At 44.9% G+C, this 23,292-nt stretch overlaps 1 protein-coding gene across 1 annotated transcript in view; it reads right to left on the bottom strand.

Annotated features, from left to right (window-relative positions):
• zswim8 (zinc finger, SWIM-type containing 8) overlaps positions 1 to 23,292 on the bottom strand; it is a gene marked incomplete at its 5' end in the record, with an annotated part of 106,181 nt that overhangs the window by 45,713 nt on the left and 37,176 nt on the right. Inside the window, 8 exons of the mRNA XM_084075959.1 lie at positions 442 to 621; positions 1,343 to 1,474; positions 3,709 to 4,303; positions 5,176 to 5,328; positions 5,763 to 6,247; positions 9,006 to 9,243; positions 17,842 to 18,017; positions 21,838 to 22,039. Of these exons, the coding sequence (XP_083932085.1) occupies positions 442 to 621; positions 1,343 to 1,474; positions 3,709 to 4,303; positions 5,176 to 5,328; positions 5,763 to 6,247; positions 9,006 to 9,243; positions 17,842 to 18,017; positions 21,838 to 22,039 (2,161 nt within the window). The remainder of the gene's footprint in view (positions 1 to 441; positions 622 to 1,342; positions 1,475 to 3,708; positions 4,304 to 5,175; positions 5,329 to 5,762; positions 6,248 to 9,005; positions 9,244 to 17,841; positions 18,018 to 21,837; positions 22,040 to 23,292) is intronic.

Genomic DNA, 23,292 nt, shown 5'->3' with positions numbered 1-23,292 from the left:
AGTGGGCATGCCGGGAGGCCAATAAGGAGGGAGACGAGATGACTTGAAGCCTGGGCACACTCACTAACTATAGGGCTGGGCGATATGACTTGAAATCAATATCACAATTATGTCAAACTTTTGCCTCGATTCAGATGAATGGACAATGAAAAAAAATGTGAAACTAGGTCTCTGCTGTGTGTGTGTGTGTGTGTGTGTGTGTGTGTGGGGGGGGGGGGTACTATGCCTGTCACAATTATTACATAATCGTCTGATCGCAATTATTTGAGATAATCGCAATTATTTTTTGCATAATCGTCATAATCGTTTCCATGTGGAAAAAGGTTCACACATTTTCAAATATTTTTTAAAAATATTTTAGTTATTTATCATATCTACGTACCTCCAGGGCCTTGGTGGAGGAAGGGTGTGTGTGTGTGTGTGCGTGTGTGTGTGTGTTACCTCCAGGGCCTTGGTGGAGGCAGGAGGCCTCTGCAGCTCCAGGGAGAACATGCCGGTGCTGAAGGCCAGGTTGTGGAGCTCCAGCCGCTCGCTGAGCACGGTGAGCAGGAAGGCAGCTTTGGACAGAGTGTTGGTGGCCACCTGCGTCTGGCGGCTGGTCGACACTTTGCTCTTCTTACCCTGAACGACGCGGAGCAGGGTTATTGGAGAATAGCATTCGTTTTCACTAGTTGTTTTTCGTTTTCATTTTCTGTTTAAATGAGTTTTTAACCCATTAAGACCTGAGGCGATTCTTTAAAAAAATTCTAAATCTTAACAGTTTTTGGAAAAAAATCCCCCAAAAAAAAGTCAAGATTTTTCAAAAATAGCAGATCTACAAGCTCATAGCGCGGCACTCGGTGCCGTGCTATGAGCTTGTATATCTGCTATTTTTGAATAGCCAAAGACATCTAAAGTGACACAGATGCGTTCCAGGTATCAATGGGTTAATGTGGGTTTGCTAGTTCAGTTTAGTTTGTATTATTCTAAAAAAATATATACTAATACTACCACCATTGGTTCAAATAACTTTTTATTTATTAACCAGTTAAACCCTCTAGACTAAGTAAACTGGTCTGTACCCCGAGTTGTCTCTGTCTCTGTACTTGGACGGCTTTTTGTCTGTCTACACCAAATATCTAATAGCCCGATCTACAAGCTCACAACTCTGTGACGCCTTGTGAGCTTGTAGGTCGACATTTTTTTGGCTAATGTTCCCCACGGAATATGGATGCTAAAATAATTCCCGGATAGTAGCTATTTAAAACATAGAACTGCTGACCTGCCCCAACAATGACCACGCTCAGAGAGTGTGCGTCAAACACAAATCAAAGGAGTTCTTGTTGTGTGTGTGTGGTTGCACCTTGGTCTGTGGCTGTTCCACCTTCAGGTCGGGGGGATTGGCCAGGAGGTCTCCCGCAAGTTCCACCGCCAGCCTGCAGGCCTCGTTGCTGTAGCCGTGAGCGTGGAGCGCCTCGGCGCACGCAAACAGCACCTGGGACGCAGCGACGCAAAAACACAGCGGTCACACACGGTTATGCCCAATATTTATTACACAGTCCAGTGCTTTCATCCTAATGTAGGCCTCTGTCGTACTCGTTTCTCAGCTTTTTACAGGTTGACGCTTCATTTGAAATGATTGAACTTTGCCAAAGGAATAGGCTCTATGTACAGCAGCCATATTATCACTTCCTTCACAGGTGTTACCAATGACACTAATGAAGGCTCTGTTCCATTTAGTCTAGCACAGTGGTTTCCACGACCCCCATAACTCTGAGAGTGTACAAATTTGTACACTCTCAGAGTTACACACACGTAAGGGGCCATTTGGAAGCCCATGAGGGTCCCTGGACCCCAACTGTAGACCCACTGGTGTAACAGAGTGTTTCCAGTGAGCCAACATGCACAATATCAGCACCCTGACTCTGTTTGCCCATGAATGGAACAGAGCCTTCGTTAGTATCATTGGTAACACCTGTGAATGTCTTCATAATATGGCTGCTGTGAATAGAGCCTATTGAAGAGTTTGCACACTGTAAAAAAAGTCTGAAAAGTCCGAAAAGTGACGCGTTGAGCACACTGCTCTTCTTCAGATACAATGACATTTGGAAGTATTTGAAGAAGATATCTCTGCTGTCGGGCTGAAACCAGCTAACTCCAAAATGTAAAATGTTCAGTAAATTACAAAAACTAAAAAAAAGTGGAGTTAGGAGGTTTTGTTCATCATTGATAAGAACAGCTGAATGGACCTCCAAGCTCACAATGAGGTTGGAGGTCAAAAGGGGGTGGAGCCTGGAGTCAGCAAAACCAGCTAACTCCACCCCCCTTTGGTGGAGTTAGCTGGTTTAGCATAAAGTTTGAGAATCCAATGTAGTTAGCTGGTTTTTAATACTTTTCATTGGTTAAATATGTTTATGTAAATGGTGTTCAATAGAACTGATTTATGTTTTTTTTTTTTTTTAATGGAGTTAGCTGTTTTCTGCCCGACAACAACGATATGCTTTTTTGAATGTTGCTACAACCTCAAACCAAAAGAAGCTGAGAAAAAAAGGCTCTCAAAGTCATTGAGGTTTTTCCACACTTCTGGCAGCCGGGTAATGGGTGTGAACAATAGATGGTAAACTCCACCCCTAACCGCCCCTAACCTATCAGGGTGGTGATCTGTAGCTGAACCAGAGAAAAATATCCACACATTAGCCAAAGACAGTGCAGATGTAAACGTTGGCTTGACATGTTAATGTGCACCTCGGTCCCCAGATCTATCGCACAACGGAAATAGCTCGTGAGCTTGTAGATCGGCTATTTTCGGCAAGCGAAACGGTGTTTCAGAAGGGACTCCAGACTTTCTTGGCTGTACTGTGGTAGCTTGACAAGTGACAACCACGGATATAGAACTGTTAGATATGAAACCGGCATGCTAATTAGCATGTACGTATGCCAGTGTGTTCCTTTCTTAAAATAAAGTTGATTAGAAGTCACATGCTGTTCTTTCAAAGTATTTCGGTATCTTCCATTCATTTGCAACTTCCTGGTTTGTGCCGTCAGTCACAAATATACTGTTATTAAGACTAAGAGCTGTTTTAATTGGGATATATGTGTATGATATTCATGTTGCCGTATTTGGTAACCACATTGGTGCCATATTTTCTAGAAAAGCCAGGCAAGGCCGTAATTTACCATGATTTTTACAACGGCTAATTGAGGCACGCCACTCTCTTCCTACTCTGTCTACTAGCTAGGGTGTGGATCCTTTAGGATTTTAACCATTCCCTCTAAATGGTCCGATTCCTTAGCGGTTTCCTTTAACCATTCCTATATTTTTTTTAAATCAATATAATTTTTGATAAATAGAATTGTCAAAGTGAGGTCCAGAGACCCTCTGGGTTACTTGAGGGGGTTCCAAATGGACCTTACAGGTCTGTTAGTCTGAGAGTGTACAAATTCAGAGTCAATGGTTCTAATTGTATAGCAGACATGAAGTCCACATACCAAGCTCTGACAGTGTGATAAAAAACGGCTCTACAAACGGTTCCAGAATCTGATGGAACAAATTGCGGATCCTCGATGTTGGATCCAGTTCCTCTGGTTCCAGATCCCAAACCTACTTCTTTTTGCCTCTTAGCCGTGGTAAAATCACGGTAAACCACGGCCTTGCGTGGCCAGAACACACTCAGCAGTAATGTAGTAAACTCCTCCGTACAGTAATGTATAGTAAAACTCCTCCCGTACCTCCATGCGTCCCTCTTGCTCCAGAGGTTTGATCCCGGCGAAGATGTCGGGCTCCTCCTCCTGGTGCACGTCGGCCACGCCGCGGTCCTGTCCGTCCTCCGAGGCGGCGTTCACGTAGTACGCCTGGTAGTCGTCCTCGCCGCCGCCGCCGCCGCCCCCAGCCGCCACCGGCCCCACAGCGGCCACAGCAGCTGTGGGGGCGGCAGGTTTCCCAGCAGGTTTCCCAGCGGTGGCAGAGGGGGTGGCCCCCGAGGGCCCGCCGCCGCCGGCCTCGTCCGGGAGGGGGTCCTCCGTCTCTATCAACTCCTCCTCCTCCTCCAACTCCTCCTCTTCGTCCTTGGTGTCGTCCAGTTCCTCCGCCTCCAGCTCCACCCCCTTGTCGTCGTCGGCGGAGGAGGAGGCGGTGTCCGTGACGACCAGCACCGTCGTCGTCGACGGGTCCTTGTTGTTGGGCGGGAAGCAGGGCGGGGGGGGCGGGAGCTCGGCAGCCCCGCCCCCCGGGACGAGGGGCGGGGCCGCCGCCGCCGGGGCGTGGCCGGCGACCCGCTTGGCGTCGAACATCTTGGAGGTGTTCCCACTCCCTCCTCCTCCCCCACTGTAATAATAATACTTTGTTTATATAGCAACTGTTTTTCGAACCCAAACCCTTTAAACAATGTTAGAATATGGGTTACAATACATAAAATCAATACCTAAACATTTGAACTATATTTAAATGAAACAAGTACAAACAAGGTTTAAATCAGATGCACCAAGCTCCAGCTATTTGGGGATTAAAAAGGCTTTTATTTGTGAAAAGAAATAATAATTATAGTAATAAATATAGGGTTCTTAAAGTTCTTAAAGCAGAACATAAATGGCAGAAATAGCAGATCTACAAGCTCAACGTGTCGCAATGCGACGCCTTGTGAGCTTGCAGAAATAGCAGATCTACAGGCTCACAACGCGTCGCATTGCGAGCTTGTAGATCTGCTATTTCTGCTCTCTTTGAAAATGTGTGAAAAGGTGCAAACAAATCAATTCATGCAGATGAATGGGAACGATTGTGCCAATTACTCAAAAAAAAATCACACCCAGTGTGAAGAGAGTGGTGCCTTTACGTGTTTTTACTCATTTTAACATATTTTACGTATTTTTACTCATTTTAAGTATTTTTACTCAGTTTAAGTATTGTTACTCAAAAGTGTGTGTGTGTGTGTGTGTGTGTGTGTGTGTGTGTGCGCGCGCGTGTGTGTGTTGCACTCCTGTTTGTGTATAATTAGTGTAACTGGTTGCATCTGTGTGTTGCAATCAGCCACAGCTGTTGAGGTCATGGTGAGTTCGTGCTCAAACATACGCAACGACAGGCTCAAACATACACAGGCTCAAACATACACACGGACAAAGTCAGACAAAGGAGTGGTTAGCACCACTCAAAAAACAATGACAGATCAGATGATTCATGTCATAATAATTGTGACTTTGTACCTGTACTTGCGCGGCTCTCGGAGCAGCGGGCTGGGGGAGGGCAGCATCTCGGGCGGAGGGGGCATGAAGTCGAAGGTGTTGCTGGCCTCGGCGCCCAGAGCCAGGCTGGAGCCGTCGTCCAGGCTCAGCTCCGCCATGTCCGGCTCCAGAGAGCTGTTTGAGGATTGAGTTGAACGTTACGTTACACATTACATAAGCTAAATGAAATCTCACTCACTGAAAATGCGTGTCAGGCCTAAGTGCTAATTTGGGATGTGTGAGAGGAGCCCCCCCCCCCCCCCCCCCCACCCCACACTAGCGCTCCGTTTCCTAAACAATTAGCACCACATGAAGAATTGTGATATGTATATTTTTTTCTCACACAGAACCAGGAGATAACCCGATCCAAAGATTTACTGCTGTTTAAAGTATTTGGGAACAAGCCTATATCTCGGCTCCTGTGTTTTACTATGTATTCTTGCTATTTTCAACGGCGTATAACAAGCAGACGAGAGATCACAATGACATTTTTTTACCCTCCGTGATTATCGGCCATTTTTTCGGGCTAAATTCAAGTCAACTATAATAGGTATAACATTCCGACCAACCTGTCCTCACTGCTGGTCCGCCGCTTGGCGCTGGCGTGCTTACCGCCGCCGCTTCCTCCTCCTCCACCGCCACCTCCTCCCGACACCCCCGACCCCAAGCCCCCTCCGGACACGCCCCCCTTCCCTCCGTTCTGGGTCATCTTCGCCTTGCCCCCGGCGGAGGACGAACTGGAGCCGCCGGCTCCTTTGAACATGACTTTACCTCCGGCTCCTCCTCCTCCTCCGTCGTCCAATGAGAGGCTGACGCCTCCTCCGCCCAGGCGCACCAGGACCCCGCCCCCTCCGCCGCCCGTGGACAGCCCCCCGCCTCCCTTCCTCTTGCTGCTGCTGCTGCCGCCGCCGCTCAGGAGGGTCTCCTTGGGGCGGACCGCCACCTCCTGCTGCTGCTGGGGGGAGTGGCCGCTGCTACGGCCGCCGCCTCCTCCGCTTCCCCCTGCCTCGGAGGGGTCTCCGCTGCCTCCCAACAGGGCCGCCTTGGCTCCTCTCTGGACGGGCAGACAGACAGACAGACATACAGAGAGACACGTGTTGCTTTCTATTCAGGAACAGGTGTGTTAGTCAAGTACTTGTTTTCATAGGCTCTATGCAAAGCAGCCATATTGGCCCCTTACGGTTGTTTTAACTCTGAGAGTGTACAAATGGAACCAAATGGACCCTTTACGGGTCCATTTGGTTCCATTTGTGCACTCTCAGAGTTATGGGTGTCCTTGAAGTTAAAAAGGGTTCAGAACCACTTTGCCACACTAAATGGAACAGAGCCTTCATCAGTGTCATTGGTAACACCTGTGAAGGCGGTAAAGAAGTGGCCCAATTTCTTGCCAACACGGCTGCTGTGCAGAGAGCCCATTTGGTTTAACACTTTACAGATCACCGCGTACTACGGGTATGAGGAGGAAAAACACTGGCTATCTGGCTAAAATATACTTGAATTCAAGGGTAGGATAGGGATAGGATAGGAACAAAACTATTTTTTTCTCCAAGTTTCAATTTGCAGTGTGTGTGAGTCCCTGTACCAAGAAGAGGGGGAGAGATGGACCAGGTACTTTTAAAACGCGAGGCTTTCTGGATTCAGACCCTTAAAACCCTTACCCCGTTTGGCCTAAATGTAGATTTTGACCTTAAATCGTTTTTATAAAAATTAAAACATATTTTTGTATAAATACCCTTTTAACTATCCTCACATCAGAGGCTCAGAATTATATAGGGGACATGAATAAAATTCAGGACATGTTATTTGTTTATTTCTTTACCTTTTTTGACTGTATCTGATTCCTACATTAATGTGTACTGCAAAGATTGTTTTTGTATTCTATTGATTTTCTTCTCTGTATGTTGCTATTTTCTTTATTACATGCATGCATGTGCTAAACAAAACCTCATATTTACTTGTCAAAATGGGCAAGGAACTAAAACTTCCAGACATTCACCAGTAGAGTGGTTAGTCATGTGGTATAATCCCTACTTAATTATTCAGGAATGTGAAACCGCACCTGATCCTGATGGCGCATCACTGGGACATGGCCCATTCCGAACCCGTGTCCTTCAAGTTCAAATGTGATTGGATGTATTACTCTTAGGCACCATTTAACACATCGGGTGCCAGCATTTTTTCATAACAACTTACCGTGGGTGCCAGCATTCTCCCCATTGACTGCGCTTTGCTGTTTACAAGCAAATCCGTGCGTTAAAAGCAAATCCACGCAAAAAAAAGCATCGATTCATGTTGTGCCATGAGCCTGGCTACAGGCTGGAACCATAACATTCCCCTCGCGGGTTACAACGGGGGGGGGGATCGCGCATCGCGCATGACCGTTTTTCCCCACAGGAAACAGATTCGGAGATATAGGCGTTTCAAAGTAGGAAATAGACAGGAAGCGGATGGGGAAAATAAAAGTGTTTCCGGTGAGCGATCTGGCACTTCCTTCGCAGGATTACAATGGGTGCTCCCAGAGCTGCTCTAGCCCCGCCCGCGCGGATAAAAACGAAAAAAACAAAAAGACTGAAATCACGGTTCAGACCGTGAACGGCACCGAAGCTTCGGAACCGGAACTATGTAAACACACGGTTCAGACCGTGTTTGGCACCTGATGTGTTAAATGTCACTTGAATGTTGCTCTGCATATACCCTGATGAAGGCACTTGTGCCGAAACGTTGGTAACTTTTTACTCTGCGTCCTCTAATAAATTGGCACTTTGGTTATAACGGTGTGTGCGGACACTTTTTGTCTTTTGACAATTCACCTTTAGACTAGACACTATAAGGATCTGGTGTGCGTAGCACCTTTTTGCACAGTGTGTGTGAGTGTCACAAAAGTAGTAGTTCACACTTTTTAAATAATGAAAAAGGAATGGTTTTGGATATAAAAGGTTTCACCTGTTTTTTCAGAAAACTTAGGTTAGGATTTAGAAGGCGTTTTGAAAATCGGCCTCAGGTCTTAATGGGTTAAAGGGATAGTTCACCGCGAAAATGTCTTTTTTCTATCGATTACACACCCCATGGATGGAGACTTGAATTCATAGATTTCTTTTTTTGTTTTTGTCGCATTCCTAAGCCAATACTTTGATGACTGGCGGCTAGAGGTGTAACATTATAGTAACTGCATCGAAAAATCATTTTGAATATTCAACGATCTACTATATCGATATGCAGACAGCAAAATATCGTATCGCATCGAATCGTTTTGCAATGCAAATAATCAATTTTATCATTACTAAGTACTTTTAAGAAGAAAAAGAGAAAGAGGGGTTTATATCCAGTATCCAGGTATTTATTTTTCACACAGAATCTTTCGGTAAATAAACAGTTACTGTATCGATTTCAAATCATTGAATGGAATCGTATCGTTCTAAACGAACCTGTCCTGTATCGTTCATGTATCGTATCGACTAAATCACTGAATCGAAACGTATCGTAATCGTTCTAAATTAACCTGTATCGTTCATGTATCGTATCGACAACCAAGTATCGTGATACGTATCGAATCGTTGTTAAAACATATCGTTGCACCCCTACTGGCGGCGGCTCCGGTAGGAGACTCAAAGTGTCAACTTTGAGTTAGCATTAGCATTAGCATTTTGTAGCATTAGCAACATTAGCATCTTTCCGCCGGTCATCAAATTAGTGGCTTAGCAATGCGACAAAATTAAAACAAACTCCACGAATTCAAGGGGTGTGTAATCGATAGAAAAAATAAGTCATTTCGGGGGTTGAACTATCCCTTTTAGACAAACAAACGAACCGACCTCTCTCTGCTGCTGCACGCTCCGGGCCCAGCAGAAGGAGGCGGCGCTCTTCTTGTCGGTGGAGCAGTAGGTGATGCCGGGCAGCGGGTAGGCCACCTCCCAGTTGAAGTAGCACGACTCCACGGCCGGCTTGAAGCCCTGGAACAGCTTGTCCAGGGACTTGCGGTGCTGGCCCCGCTTCACGATCTCGATGACCTTCAGGTGCCACTGCTTCAGCTGGACCGCCAGCTCCAAGCGCCTGGCCGGAAAGAAAGGGAGGGAGACAGCTGGTTGGTTGATTGGATTTATAAAAACGTATGTTTCTATATCAGTGGTTCTCAAACTTTTTCATGTCAAGGACCCCCAAAATGATATGTATTTGGCCATGGACCCCCATCTCAGAAAATGTTGTTCCAGGGACCCCCCAGAAGCAAAGATTTGAGTGAAAAATTATCGCTTTAACACATTCCATGCCAGAGGTTAATCTCATAATGTACTCACCAGTGCCAACGTTTTATTGTTGTTTTTTTGTTTTTTTCACGTCGCCATAGACCTTGTTAAAATCCTTAAGATTGAGCTCTGCACTGTTTGTAAACATCGCGGAGATCTCCCTGCTTCGACCAGTGAAAACCACGTGTCAAACGGAGCCGCCATGTTGTAGTTAGAGCGGTTTATGTTAAACAGTGATCAGCGAGGAGAAAAACTACAAAGAGAAAATGGCGTTTCAGTTTCGTCATTAGAACGGAGGCCGACGGGATCGGCAAAACCGGATCCCGAATAATTCCGTTTCCGGTGGTGCTACAATGAAATGTGCCGTATCGAAAATTGAAAAAAGTGCAATTTGAACTTTTTTTCGGAAAAAGTACCACTTCGCGTAGGTCTACGCGACTGGCACGTGGCGGCTTTAAATAGGTTCGCGTAGATCTACGCGACTGGCACTCAATGTGTTAAAAGAATACATATATTCACGTAAAAAGTTTAAATATGGAGATATGAGGTTTCTGCCCGACAGCCCGACGATCTTCTCGCTGACTTTCCGTTGAAAAGTGCCTGTGAATCTGTCACTTTGTGGCAGAGTGCGAGCGCAGCGTCAGACGTGTAATTAGTGAGTGAGTTAATGAGCTAGCCTGCAGCTTGTTCATTTTCTAGACAAGGATGCTTGTCAGGGCACCTTAGGAGAGAGGAGATGTAAACAAGGCATTGATTATTCTACTCCAGTCCCAACATATAAACAAGTACACACACACACGCGCACACGCGTGCGCATATGAACAAAGCTGTGTATCTCCATGTGTGGCTGTTTGGTTGTATGGAAATGCATGAATATACCCATGCACCTCTGCATGCATAAATACATATTTTTACGTTCAGTTAAATTAACACGTAGGAGCCCCGAAAGCCTTTCTATGATAAACAAAAGGTCAGTATTCTCTGATTAAGACGGAAGTGAACCAGATGAGTTTGGTGGAGTCGCTCCAGTCAACTCCCAATAAAAGCTGACCTTGGATGGGAGAAATACCAACAATACAAAACAAGGTCGGGTAGACGGGGGAAAGAGACAGAGAGAGAGAGAGATACAGAGAGAGAAAGGAAGGGAGGGAGGGAGGGAGGGAGGGAGGGAGAGAGATAGAGAAACAGAAATCACAAAAGACATCCCAGTAAAAAATACGGGTCCATTCTGAAACAAAATGATCAACAGAGCGGAAAATAAAGTCCCAGATGCTCAGAGGCTACAAATATACAACACAAAGGAACAGCCAGGGAGCCACCGGTGAATGCAAAAGATGATTTTTATGTTAGTAAACTGTACCAGGTGCCCAAAAACATCTAAATTTAGTATACAGACAGACGCTAAAGAAAAGCTACAGTAGGAAGAACTATTCCAATATCCTTCCATACAAACTACAGCACCTTTCACACCAAGCACGATAACCATAATTATAAATGTGTCATTTTAGAAATGGTTCTAACTGAAGTGGATGGCAGCGTCCACACCACAACTATAACCACAATGATAGTCATAAACAATATAGTTTGGATCACTTTCCGAGTGATTTTATGAACGATAGAAACGCTGACAGCCAATCAAAATCAATCAGAAGGATTTTGTTAACAACAGAGAAGATTAGGAATAGCGAACACCAACAGCTAGGCTAGCAGGCATTACCTCAGATAGGCTACAACTATCTCGCCTCCTTATAATTAATAATCAGTCAGACTATCCATATGCTATCGCATGCGTCTTTCAGAACCACAGAGACGGAGACCTCTCTCCCCCCCCTCCATGCGAGCTCTGACATTGGACTGTGCAGTGTGTATTTGTGCCACCGTTTACAGAACAGATCGTTCATCATCGTGGACGCTCACATAATTATAGTTACTAGGTCATACCCGTCCGGGGATTCTGAGCACCCAAAGTATGTGCAGAGTTTGGGTTATGAGCTGTGTGCACAGACAGTATATCAGGGATGGAAGTGACTTTGTACTTGGTACCTGCAACAGTTCCGACACACACGCACGAACGTATGCACGCACACACACACACACAAACACACACACACAGACACACAGCTCCACACTTGCGCGTGTTCCGTCGCCGCGTTGTGGACCCACAGCGAACACACTAGAACATAGTGTGTGTGTGAATCTGCATGCTTGTGGCTTGAAGATGATATCCAAAGCACCCTCCCTCACATGAAACGCAGTGTGTGTGGACACGCTAATAAACAGCTTACATTTTGGGAAGGTTAAAAACGGGTGTCGTTATTTGGTGCATACAGTATGCTAACGGACAATGGCCGTGTGCAAATTCAGATCAATTGCTCCAGCCATTGAAGAGAACCGGGCAGGACAGACAGGTTCTGTCCACAGAGGTTTCCTTAATTATATGTAGGATGGTGCTTGATGCGGACGGCCCTAACCTCTCAAGCGTTACTGGTTGGCTATAGCTTAATGGGTAGAGAGGCCGTCAGAGGGTCACCGGTTCGCCTCCCGGCCCGCACGTGTACAGCACATGTGTCACGGTGCCCCTGAGCAACACACTTAACCCCTACTTAACCCCTAACAGCTCCCCAACCGAGCACTCATGACCAATTCTGAGCAGCCGTCAGCTGGGTGAAGCTGAAACTGAAGCCAACTCCAACTGGGGGGATACTGAGGCGTTTCCCAGGCTACCCCACTACTATTTGAAAATAACTGATCTACAACTGGAAAACCTTCCTGGGTAGGGAGGCACCCAGGAGAATGATGTATTTATATATCTGTATGTATATTTTATACGTATTTATAAATCTGTATGGGTTCCTCTCCCCTCTTCTGCCATGATGATTAAAATAAATGCATTCAACATCAACTATACATCATAAGGCTCAAGGTGAGAAAAGTAAGACGTGATGATACGATCAATAAAATTATGAATTCCTGCCATTTTGCTGGGATTTAATTAAAGCTGCAGTGTCCTGCAAAATTAACCCATTAAGACCGGGAACGCATCTGTGTGTCATTTTAAGATTTCTTTGGCTATTCAAAAAGAGCAGATATACAAGCTCGTAGCGCTATGAGCTTGTATATCTGCTATTTTAGTAAGTATCTTGAATATGTGTGCAAATCTTTGAATATATATTTTTTTAAAGCGAACATTTGTAACTCAAATATTTGCTTCTGGGGGGTCCCTGGAAGAAAATATTTTGAGATGGGGGTCCGCGACCAAATACATAATAATTAATAATAATAATTTGGGGGGTCCTTGACATGAAAAAGTTTGAGAACCACTGACAGCAACATAGATTTAAAAAAAAAAACCTGTTAGGATTTAGAAGACATTTGTAGAATCCCCAGAAGAAAAATGTTCCCTTGAAAAATATATATATTCAAAATATTTGCAAAACAATTCATAACAGATCAAACAATGCAAAACAGATCTACAAGCTCACAGCGCTGCACTCGGTGCAGCGCTGTGAGCTTGTAGATCTGCTACTTTTGAATAGCCAAAGAAATCTAAAAATGACACACAGATGCGTTCCAGGTCTAAATGGGTTAGGTCAACTTCAGCGCTTGCTGAGAAAATGACTGTGGCCAACAACGTGGATGAAATCTCAATGTCGTTGTTGTCGGGCAGAAACCTCTCATCTCCAGATTTTGACTTTTAATGTTTTTTCATAAATTAACGCCCTGCTTCGTCATACTACAGTGCTACAAAAAAGTAGCAAAAATAGCCGATCTACAAGCTCAAAACGCACGCTTTGAGCTCGTACTGTAGATCTGCTATCATTGAATTTAGAAAAATAACAACTATGGAGTATGAGGTTTCCACAGGACAGCAACGATTTATAAATCTCAAATCCTACGTTATATAGCTTACTCTACACGTTCCTGTATAGATTTACTGTGCTTACAAGACCAACACTAATAGAGCGGAGATTGAAGACACGCCGTTCAATCCCCTCGTAGAAAGAAAAAGACACAACAAGTAAATTAGGTTTTTAATAGGCTATGGAATAAGGCCAGTGCTTCAGCAATAAACAAATAACATGGAGAAGCCGTCACGAATCCCGGAAGGTTCAGGGTGATCCCGGTAGCCAAGTGGTTCGATTTACGCCATTAACTCATTTAGTGCCTATGACGTCTGAGACGTCACGTTTTTCATAAGCCCAGAGTGCCAATGACGTCTGAGACGTCATGAATAAAAAAAATAATAAAACATTTTAAAAAAATATATATATTTTATTTGTATTTATTTTTTTGAAAAAAAATGTTCAGAACCCAAGATATCATGGTTTGAAGATTTGCTGCTTAACTTGTTTAACATCTTACTGAAAAAAGCTGTATCTCGCTTCCTAAGCACTTTTTTTTTACAATGTATTTTTGGCTCTGGCACAGGGGTGATATAGCCAGAAATATTTTTGGCACTGAATGAGTTAAGACCCGGAATGGAACGCATCTGTGTCATTTTTAAGATGTCTTTGGCTATTCACAAATAGCAGATCTACAAGCTCATAGTGCGGCACCGAGTGCCGCGCTATGAGCTTGTAGATCTGCTATTTTTTGAAAAATATTGAACATGTGTGCGAATATTTGAATATATTTTTTCAAAGCGGACATTTGTAACTCAAATCTTTAATTCATGCGGGTCCCTGGAACTAAATATTTTGAGATGGGGGTCCGCGGCCAAATACATATCATTTTGGGGGTCTATGAAAATATTTGAGCACCAATGATATTATAGCAACATCAGTTTTTCAGAAAACCGTTAGGATTTAGAAGATATTTATAGAAAGAATCCCCAGAAGCAAAGACTTGAGTTACAAATGTTTGCTTTAAAAATATATATATTCAAAAAATTGCACAAATTTTCATGATTTAAAAAAAAATAGCAGATCTACAAGCTCATAGCGCTCATAGCGCGGTACTCGGTGCCACGCTATGAGCTTGTATATCTGCTATTCCCTTCCCGGTCTTCATTGATTAAAGGTGCATGCCATGGGCACAATGTCCTGATCAGCCAGTCGCTAGCGTTGAGAGCAATAGCTATAGTGGAGCGGCTAAATGCTTTTTTCTGGCAGAATCTTTCAGTTGATGATAAAAGCGTGAAAATTGGCATGAGCAGTCTCCATGGGTCACTTGACAAGAATATTGTCTGAGCCATTTGTAATTTCAAGATGGCGGCCATTTTTCAAGATGGCCGATACCTTAGTGGGCAGTTAAGTGATATGATGGTTTATTTGGTGATACAAGCATGAAAATTGGCATGAGCAGTCTCTGTGGGTCACTTGACAATAAGCCACCCACAGCTACTTGAAATTTCAAGATGGCGGCCATTTTTCAAGATGGCCGACACTTTAGTGGAGCATTTAAGTTATATAATGGTTCATTTGGTGATACAAGTATGAAAATTGGCATGAGCAGTCTCTGTGGGTCATTTGACAATAAGTCACCCACAGCTACTTGAAATTTCAAAATGGCGGCCATTTTTCAAGATGGCCACCACCTTAGTGGAGCAGTTAAGCTTAAGAAATCATTTAGTTGGTGATACAAGCATGAAAATTGCCATGAGCTGTCTCAAAAGGTAATTTGACAAGAAACCGCCCACAGCCACTTGAAATTTCAAGATGTCTGCCGTCCGCCATGTGGATCCTTAAATGATACCTTTTCTCATAGAAATGTATTGGGTTCCTCAAAAAGCTCTGTCAAGAGAGGTTGTTTGACTGTGTTTTGTCTGACTCCTCGCCCACAAGCTGTCCAGTTTGGTAAAACCTGTCAGGAGTTGCCTCCCACCGGCATAGCTCTCAGGGTTCACTGAGGTAGGCTTACACAAGCTCCCTGACCACGACAAGGTAACAGTCACAAGGGAGGATAATATATATCTTTTTTTTTTTTAAACTAACAGCCATTACATGTGTCAAATAGATACTAAGGGGTGGGGAAACAAAAAATAAAATTAATAAATGAACACAGTTGTGGTGCTGATAAGCACAGTTGTGGTGCTGATAAGCACAGTTGTGGTGCTGAACGGACAGTGCTCCAAAATTATGAGCAATGGCTAACACTGAATGGCAATAGCCACGGAACCATGACAAACTATACTAAGGAACTAAACTGAAAATGTGCTTCACTGTTAGATATGGCAGTGGAAGGTAGTGGAAGCAATGTTACAAAGTAACAACTGAAAATTACACAGTAATAGACTAGATACAAAGTAAAACATGATGCGCCGATGTGGCGAGGGGAAGCCGAGCCATAGGCCTACACTTGAAAACACAGAGGACAACGGGGAATAACTCTGGCAAAATAAACATGCAAATAGGTTCTAGCAGGGGCAATTACATAGGCATGTGAAACTGGGTCCATATCTGAAGCACTTACACCTTCCAGTACATGCCTTGGTGCACCCACATTTGGTCAACTCCCAACAACTCTCCGCAATAGGTGGAAGTGGAGTCCAGAAGACTTTCCACTTCTCGTCCTGTTCCACCCATCCCCAGTCAGATGATGGGCTCGGCATTTGTGGAGGTCGCTTCAATGCCTGTCCCCACACGTATCCAGCCTCATAAGAAACACGTTTGGCATGCTCTTTGAGTGCTGCTTGAGTTGGCAGGATCAAGTCATATCGTCTTTGCTTTCTGGCAAAGAGATCAAGCCTGGCCTCGTTCACAGTTGTGACATCACTGGACCGGTCATACATTAGATCTTCTTAGTCTCTTGACATGGATATCTTTGGTATCTTCAGTGTCTTCAGCAGATGTAGATGCTCTCTTTTGGGCCCTTTCCAGCTCTGTGTTGTTGAACAGCTTGAATGATATGTTGCTCTGTTTCTTGTCAATGTGCTTTCTATGCCATCACCTTCATCTAGTCGGGTTGGACTAAGTAAGACAGGCAGAGCATTGATCTTATGAAATAATGGAACATTTCTTGCAATGGTATCATGACCAGTACGATCGTGCTCTCTGTTGAATAAACTTGGCTGAATGAGTTTTTCCTTGGTGACCTGCTGACAAATGAAACATCTGTCCCAGTCAGTTTTCACAACTGTTATGATGGCTTCTGCCATGTCTGCAGCATAGGCAGAGGCAGAGGGTTTATGCTTTTACCACCTTTTACCAAGCACTTTGATGTATGGGATACAACTAAGTTTGTGCCTTAACCCAACACTTAGTCCGATCGTTCATCCAATGCCATTTAAATCCCATGCGATCTGTACACCATCCGGTTAATTAAAACCCCATTAACCTTGGCTCGGCTCTCCCGCGCTGGCACAACCTGTCAATTCAGGTGCGGCTATCTAACTGTTTTGGGGTAAATTAGACAGCATTTGGGATACTAACTTTCAATTAGCTGACATTGAACCCCACTCTGAGGTTTAACAGCAGTGATATATCACCAGTGTGCCCTGGTAGTGCAGATATTCACTCTTATCTAATCTATCTATGATCAACAAATCAACACAACTGTTTTAGCATAATAATAATAATAATAATAATCGTCCTTAATGGAAAAAAAAACGTACATTTCTATGAGAAAATGTATCTTTTGAGGATCCAGGGGGCGACCATCTTGAAAATAGAAATTTCAAGTGGCTGGGAGTGTTTTCTTGTCAAGCAACCCTTAGAGACTGCTCATGCCAAATGTAATGCTTGTATCACCAAATAAACCATTATATAACTTAATTGCTCCCCTAAAGTGTTGGCCATCTTGAAAAATGGCCGCCATCTTGAAATTTGAAGTAGCTGTGGGTGGCCTATTGTCAAGTGACCCAGAGAGACTGCTCATGCCAATGTTCATGCTTGTATCACCAAATAAACCATTATATAACTTAATTGCTCCACTAAAGTGTTGGCCATCTTGAAAAATGGCCGCCATCTTGAAATTTCAAATAGCTGTGGGTGGCCTATTGTCATGTGACCCACAGAGACTGCTCATGCCAATTTTCATGCTTGTATCACCAAATAAACCATCATATCACTTAACTGCCCACTAAGGTGTCGGCCATCTTGAAAAATGGCCGCCATCTTGAAATTACAAATGGCTCAGACAATATTCTTGTCAAGTGACCCATGGAGACTGCTCACGCCAATTTTCACGCTTTTATCATAAATTGAAAGATCGTAGCACTTATCTGCTCCGCTACTAAATGTCATCCCGTATTCCATCTCTCTCTCTCCACAATCGCTGTCAATTAAAGCTAAAAAATGACCCAAAGAAAAAAGAAAGAGGGAAAAAGAAAGACCCACAATGTCTCCAGCTAAATGATAGTTAGGGTCCATTTGGTTTCATCGAGTGAAGCTGAACCACTCTCTGGACAGGTGACATGGTCCTGACCTTTGAGGACTGTTGGGGTTAAATAAAGGGTTCTAATCAGTACCTTTGTGGGCTCATGGTGGGGTCCAGCACGGCCAGTCTCCAGAGGACCACCATCTCGTCACACATGCTGGCGCAGGCGTGGGCCGCCACCTCCGATTGGCCGTTGCTGCGCCCCGTGTGACCGCTGGCGCTGCTGTGAGAGGCCGACGTGCGCACGCTGTACCACCAGCCAATGATCTGATGAGGAGGAGGAAGAGAGGGAGGAGTTAGTTAGAACACGCTGTACCACCAGCCAATGATCTGATGAGGAGGAGGAGAGGGAGGAGTTAGTTATTATGACACGCTGTACCACCAGCCAATGATCTGATGAGGAGGAGAGGGAGGAGTTAGTCGACACGGCTGCTGGCTTAGATTACACTTAGATATACTTTGTGGCCTTTAGATACCTCTATAAAATCATACAGTGTACACATCGAAAGGCAACACAGCAGAAAACAACCTGTGATATGTCTTCTTTTATATTCCTGGACCGTTTATATGACAATGGTCGCATGATCGTTCAGAAATAATGTTTGTTCATGAGCTGGTCCAGCCGGCTCCATCCACTGCAATGTATTTCATCAAACTTCCGGTGCAAGGTTTGCCACCCATGCCACTTTATGTCCCTTCGTTTCAAAACCTTCCTCGTCTCCAGAAGGTGGTATAAACATTTCCTGTTCTGGGTCAGTTTATCATGGCCTCATTTGATTGAGCTCAGCAGCCGATTTGAACTGGAAACACACATGAAGCTGTTTTGTGTTTTTGTCACAACACATTAAGGGTAGTTTTAGACAGGGAGTGGCTGACACGCCCATGTAATTAATTTTCTTTTTCTTTTAATCCCACGATTTTGTAACCCCATTTTTTACACCCAGTGCCAATTGTCTATGTAATCCTGGGCACTACCTTCCCTCTGCCAACCTAGGGAGGCCAGGGCCGAGCTCATGCCTCCTTCAATGCATGAGGACCAACTGACCTTCTTGTCCCCTGACAGGGGAGAGTTTCCCTGGTTGGACGTAGCGTGTGGAAGGAACACGTTATTCCAACCAGTTCCTTTCCCCTCCATCAGGCACCCCCGATGGCCAGGGGGAGGCAGTATAGTGACCAGGATTACTACATGTTTTTGTGAGGGTACCTACCCTAGCAGACACGGGGAGAACATGCAAACTCCACACAGAGAGGCCCTTTCGCCAACCCCACCTGGGGTATGGGCACTGATGACGCGGAGGAGAAGACACGCCCCCCAGCACCCACAGCGTCCCCTGCGGGAATCGAACCCAGGACCTTCTAGCTGTGAGGCGACAGCGCTACCGACTGCGCCACCGTGCCCCCATGTATTTCATTTTGAATGGGATGCGGGCGATTATTTGGGACGCCCGGAGAAGTTGAAGGGCGGCGAGGCGAGCGGGCGCGGTCCCGCACTCTTTTGTGCACACGCGTGCGGGCGGCAAGAGCTGGATTGCGGTCAGCCCGCGTCCACCGCTCCGTCTGTAACGACCCTTACAGATAAAAGTGAGTGAAATACTTCTCAAAATGCAGGTAAAAGAAAAGTAAAATAAGGAAAACCAGATAATAAAAAATATTTAGGAAACAAAGTGCATAAAATACAAGTTTAAAATCATTATCATGCAGATTAAAAGTCATTTAAAAGGATCGACTAGTTTAAAACAGAGGAATTGAGGTTATGGTTATGTTATGCAATGATATACAATAAATGTGTTTTTAGAGTGTCCTGGTAATAGATTAAGTAGTGTATTTTATTCTTATTTGTCTTGGTTGGGTTCTCACTGCTGTTGCTGTTTGTGACACCTGACTTTAGCTCCAGGGATCAATAAAGCTTTATCTCATCTTAATAGGCTTAGGAAATTAAGCACCACAATGGGAGAGCCCTCAAGGAATACACTGCAGCAGCGAGAGTGTGCGTGTGCGTGTGTGTATGTGTGTGTGTGAGAGTGTGAGAGTGTGAGTGTGTGTGCGTGTGTGCGCGCGAGTGTACATGCGTGCATTGTGTCCTCTCTCTGACCACACCGTTCCAATTTCCATAATTTATTCATTATTCATGTTATTATCACATCAAAAAGAACAGGCAGGTGTGTGTGTGTGTGTGTGTGTGTGTGTGTGTGTGTGTGTGTGTGAGATGCTACATTCACTCTACAGGCTGCAAGTCATTTCCAATGGAAGCCACATGAAGACACAAACTGACACCCGACGCTTGTAGCTTCCGACGCTCGCTACAAAAGCTCCATAATAAAAGTTGCGCTCCAATGACAGTGAAGAATCAATCAATCCTATGTTTTTCTTTTTTCACGCACCTCTTCTCTCCAGGTTCCCTGTTCTTATTAATCATAGCTTCTTCTTTTTCCTGTATTACATTATTTGGTAGCTTTTGTAGTGGCTAGAGTGAACACAGCATAAGATAATGTGTGCGTGTGTGATGTGTGTGTGTGTGTGTGTGTGTGTGTGTGTGTGTGTGCGTGTGTGTGTGTGTGCGCGTGTACCTGTTCATACGTAAGACATTGTCAGTATTGATGTCTTGTCTCTTGAACATCTCTCAAACGTGTGTGTGTGTGTGTGTGTGTGTGTGTGTGTGTGTGTGTGTGTGTGTGTGTGTGTGTGTGCGCATATCGTGCAGACACTCATCTCCATATAATACGTTTTTGCCGCAGGCTGTGAAACAGCCGAAGGCTGATAAATAGACGGGAACGATGTTTTGGCCGATTGACAGCACGTGACCTCGATTCGGAGTTCAGGCTATGGGATCTGTCGTCATGGTTACAGCCTGATGGCTATGGCATGTCTAGCGCCTGGCTACACTAACTTGACTTCATTTAGGGCGCGTGTGTCCACACACACACTGCGATTTATGAGCGGGAGGGCGCTTCGGATATCATCTCCATAGCATTGGCACACACATTGAGTTGACACAGGCGCGGTTCACATCCACGTTGTGTTATTAGCACACATAGCTTAGCAGCCATAGCCGAAACGGCATAAACGTCAACTTCTCATGGTTGTGTGTGGCGTAAATGACCGACTTGGCACACACAGACACACACACACACACGACGCCAATACGATTAAATCACTATCCAAAACTTGAACTATGCATACCGAGTACATAACACAAAAGTCTGCATATAATTTGGCTGCGGTCATGTCCGGGTATGGACTAGTTAACCCATTGAGACCTGAAGACGATTCTACATGTCTCCTAAATCCCAACAGTATTCTGAAAAACGTATGTTTCTATATCAGTGGTGCTCAATCTTTTTCATGTCAAGGACCCCCAAAATTATATGTATTTGGCCGTGGACCCCCATCAAAATATGTTGTTCCACCCAGAAGCAAAGATTTCAGTTAAAAATGTTCGCTTTAAAAATATATATATTCAAAGTTTGCACAAATTTTCACGAATTTTCAAAAATAGCAGATCTACAAGCTCGTAGCGCGGCACTCGGTGCCGCGCTATGAGCTTGTATATCTGCTATTTTTGAATAGTCAAAGTGTAAAATAATGCTTTTTAGCTCAAATCTAAAAATGACACAGTTCCAGGTCTCAATGGGGTTAATCATGATGCCTGTCGCTTCTCAGCCAGGGCTAACCTTCTTTACGCATATTGTCAATGAATGTCAATATGTCACTGCGTAAATGCATTGTTATTTTGGAGTCTTTGCTCTTTATGTAAGGCATAAACAATGTGTGTGTGAACACACAGCAAATTTCAGTCAACATGAATTGCTCTACATGTGTTCACATACTGTATAGAAAAGGCAGAGAAGTCTGTGGCATATGATTTATTCAAATACATATGTTTGTTTTCGTAAATGAATGTCCTACCTCGCCCTACTACAGTGTCACAAAAAAATTGCCGATCTACAAGCTGAAAACGCGTCTCATCACAATTTGGACCCCCCCCCCACCCCCAAAGGACCCCTGGGGGTCCCCACTTTGAGAACCACTATCTTAAACATCTCTTAGTCTCTAATGATGTATGTGTGTGCATAATGTGTATATATACCTGTTCATAGGTGAGACACTGCTCTGTGAGGATCTCCAGCAGCGGAGCGGCGTTGCTGTCTCGTCTCTTGAACATCTCCCTGACGATGGACAGCAGGTTCCAGATGCCCTCGGGCTCGCGGCCCCGCAGCGGACGCAGGAGACACGCCCACTCGGCGGCGGCCGGGGGCTCCGTGGACGACAGGTACATGGAGTTCACATCACTGGAAAAGACAGACAGACAGACAGACAGTGAGAGAGAGACAGGTGGGAATGGGACGATAATCGTTATTATCCTTTGTCGTGATAAAAAAAAAAACTCACAATAATCGTATCGCAGAGATTTTAGTTTATCGTGAAGTTGTCCTCTGTCATACACTAGGACAGGGGTCGTCAACAGGGGGTCCGGGACCCCTAGGGGGTCCTCAGAGCTACTACAGGGGGTCCACCAAATCTTTGTGTGATAGGATTTGTTTTTTTTTTACATTAACCAGTGCCACTTGAACCCTAGAATTCCTTTTCTGAGGGGAACATTAGCCGAAAATAGCAGATCTACAGTACAAGCGGCTATTTTTGGCGAACGTTCGCCCCAGAATAGGGATGCTGGGGGTTCAACTGGTAAACAAAAGTGCCATTTTTTTTCACCCAGTGCCAATTGTCTATGTAATCCTGGGCGCTACTCTCCCTCTGCCAGGCTAGGGAGAGCCCTGAACTGAGCTCATTCCTCCATCAATGCGGGGCGGCCATAGCTGAGTGGTTAGTGAGCCCGCCTAGGGAGCCAGAGGCCCTGGTTGCCCAAGGTACGATTCCAGGCCAGGCCAGCAAATGTGTCGATGAAATGAAATTTGTCCCTGAGCAAGACTCTTAACCCCTAATTGCTCACAGGCCCTCATTGGAAACAAGACCATAAGGACTTTCATGAACGGACCTGTTAAAAGGAATTATCCTTATCCTTATCCTAATGCATGAGGAGTGAGCAGGCCGCTGCTTAACACCTGACAGGGGGGAGTTTCCCCGGTAGGACGTAGCGCGTGGAAGGAACACATTATTCCAATCAGGGGGAGGTGGTATAGAGACCAGGATTTACTGCATGTTTTTGTGAGGATACCTACCCTTGAGGACACGGGGAGAACATGCAAACTCCACACAGAGTAGGCCCTTTCGCCAACCCCACCTAGGGTATGGGCACTGATGACGCGGAGGAGAGGACACGCCCCCGGCGGGAATTGAACCCAGGACCTTCTAGCTGTGAGGCGACATCGCTACCGACTGCGCCACAGTGGCCCCAGTTTTAAGAATATTTTGATTATCGTGATAATATCGCAATTCATTTTGCCACAATAATCGTGACATGTAATTTTCCCATCCCTAGACACAGGTACATGAGAGAGCCACTTCTCTGGCAGTGAGTGTGCTGCGCTTTGCACTTTAGATGTAGGTATACCGCCTGTATTTATGGGAAAACGATTAAACTGCA

Source organism: Gymnoscopelus microlampas, assembly GCF_963454915.1.
Source record: "Gymnoscopelus microlampas genome assembly, chromosome: 13".
Lineage (NCBI taxonomy): Eukaryota > Metazoa > Chordata > Actinopteri > Myctophiformes > Myctophidae > Gymnoscopelus > Gymnoscopelus microlampas.
The sequence above is the reverse complement of the archived record's forward strand: the minus strand, read 5'-3'. Positions and strand labels throughout refer to the sequence as shown.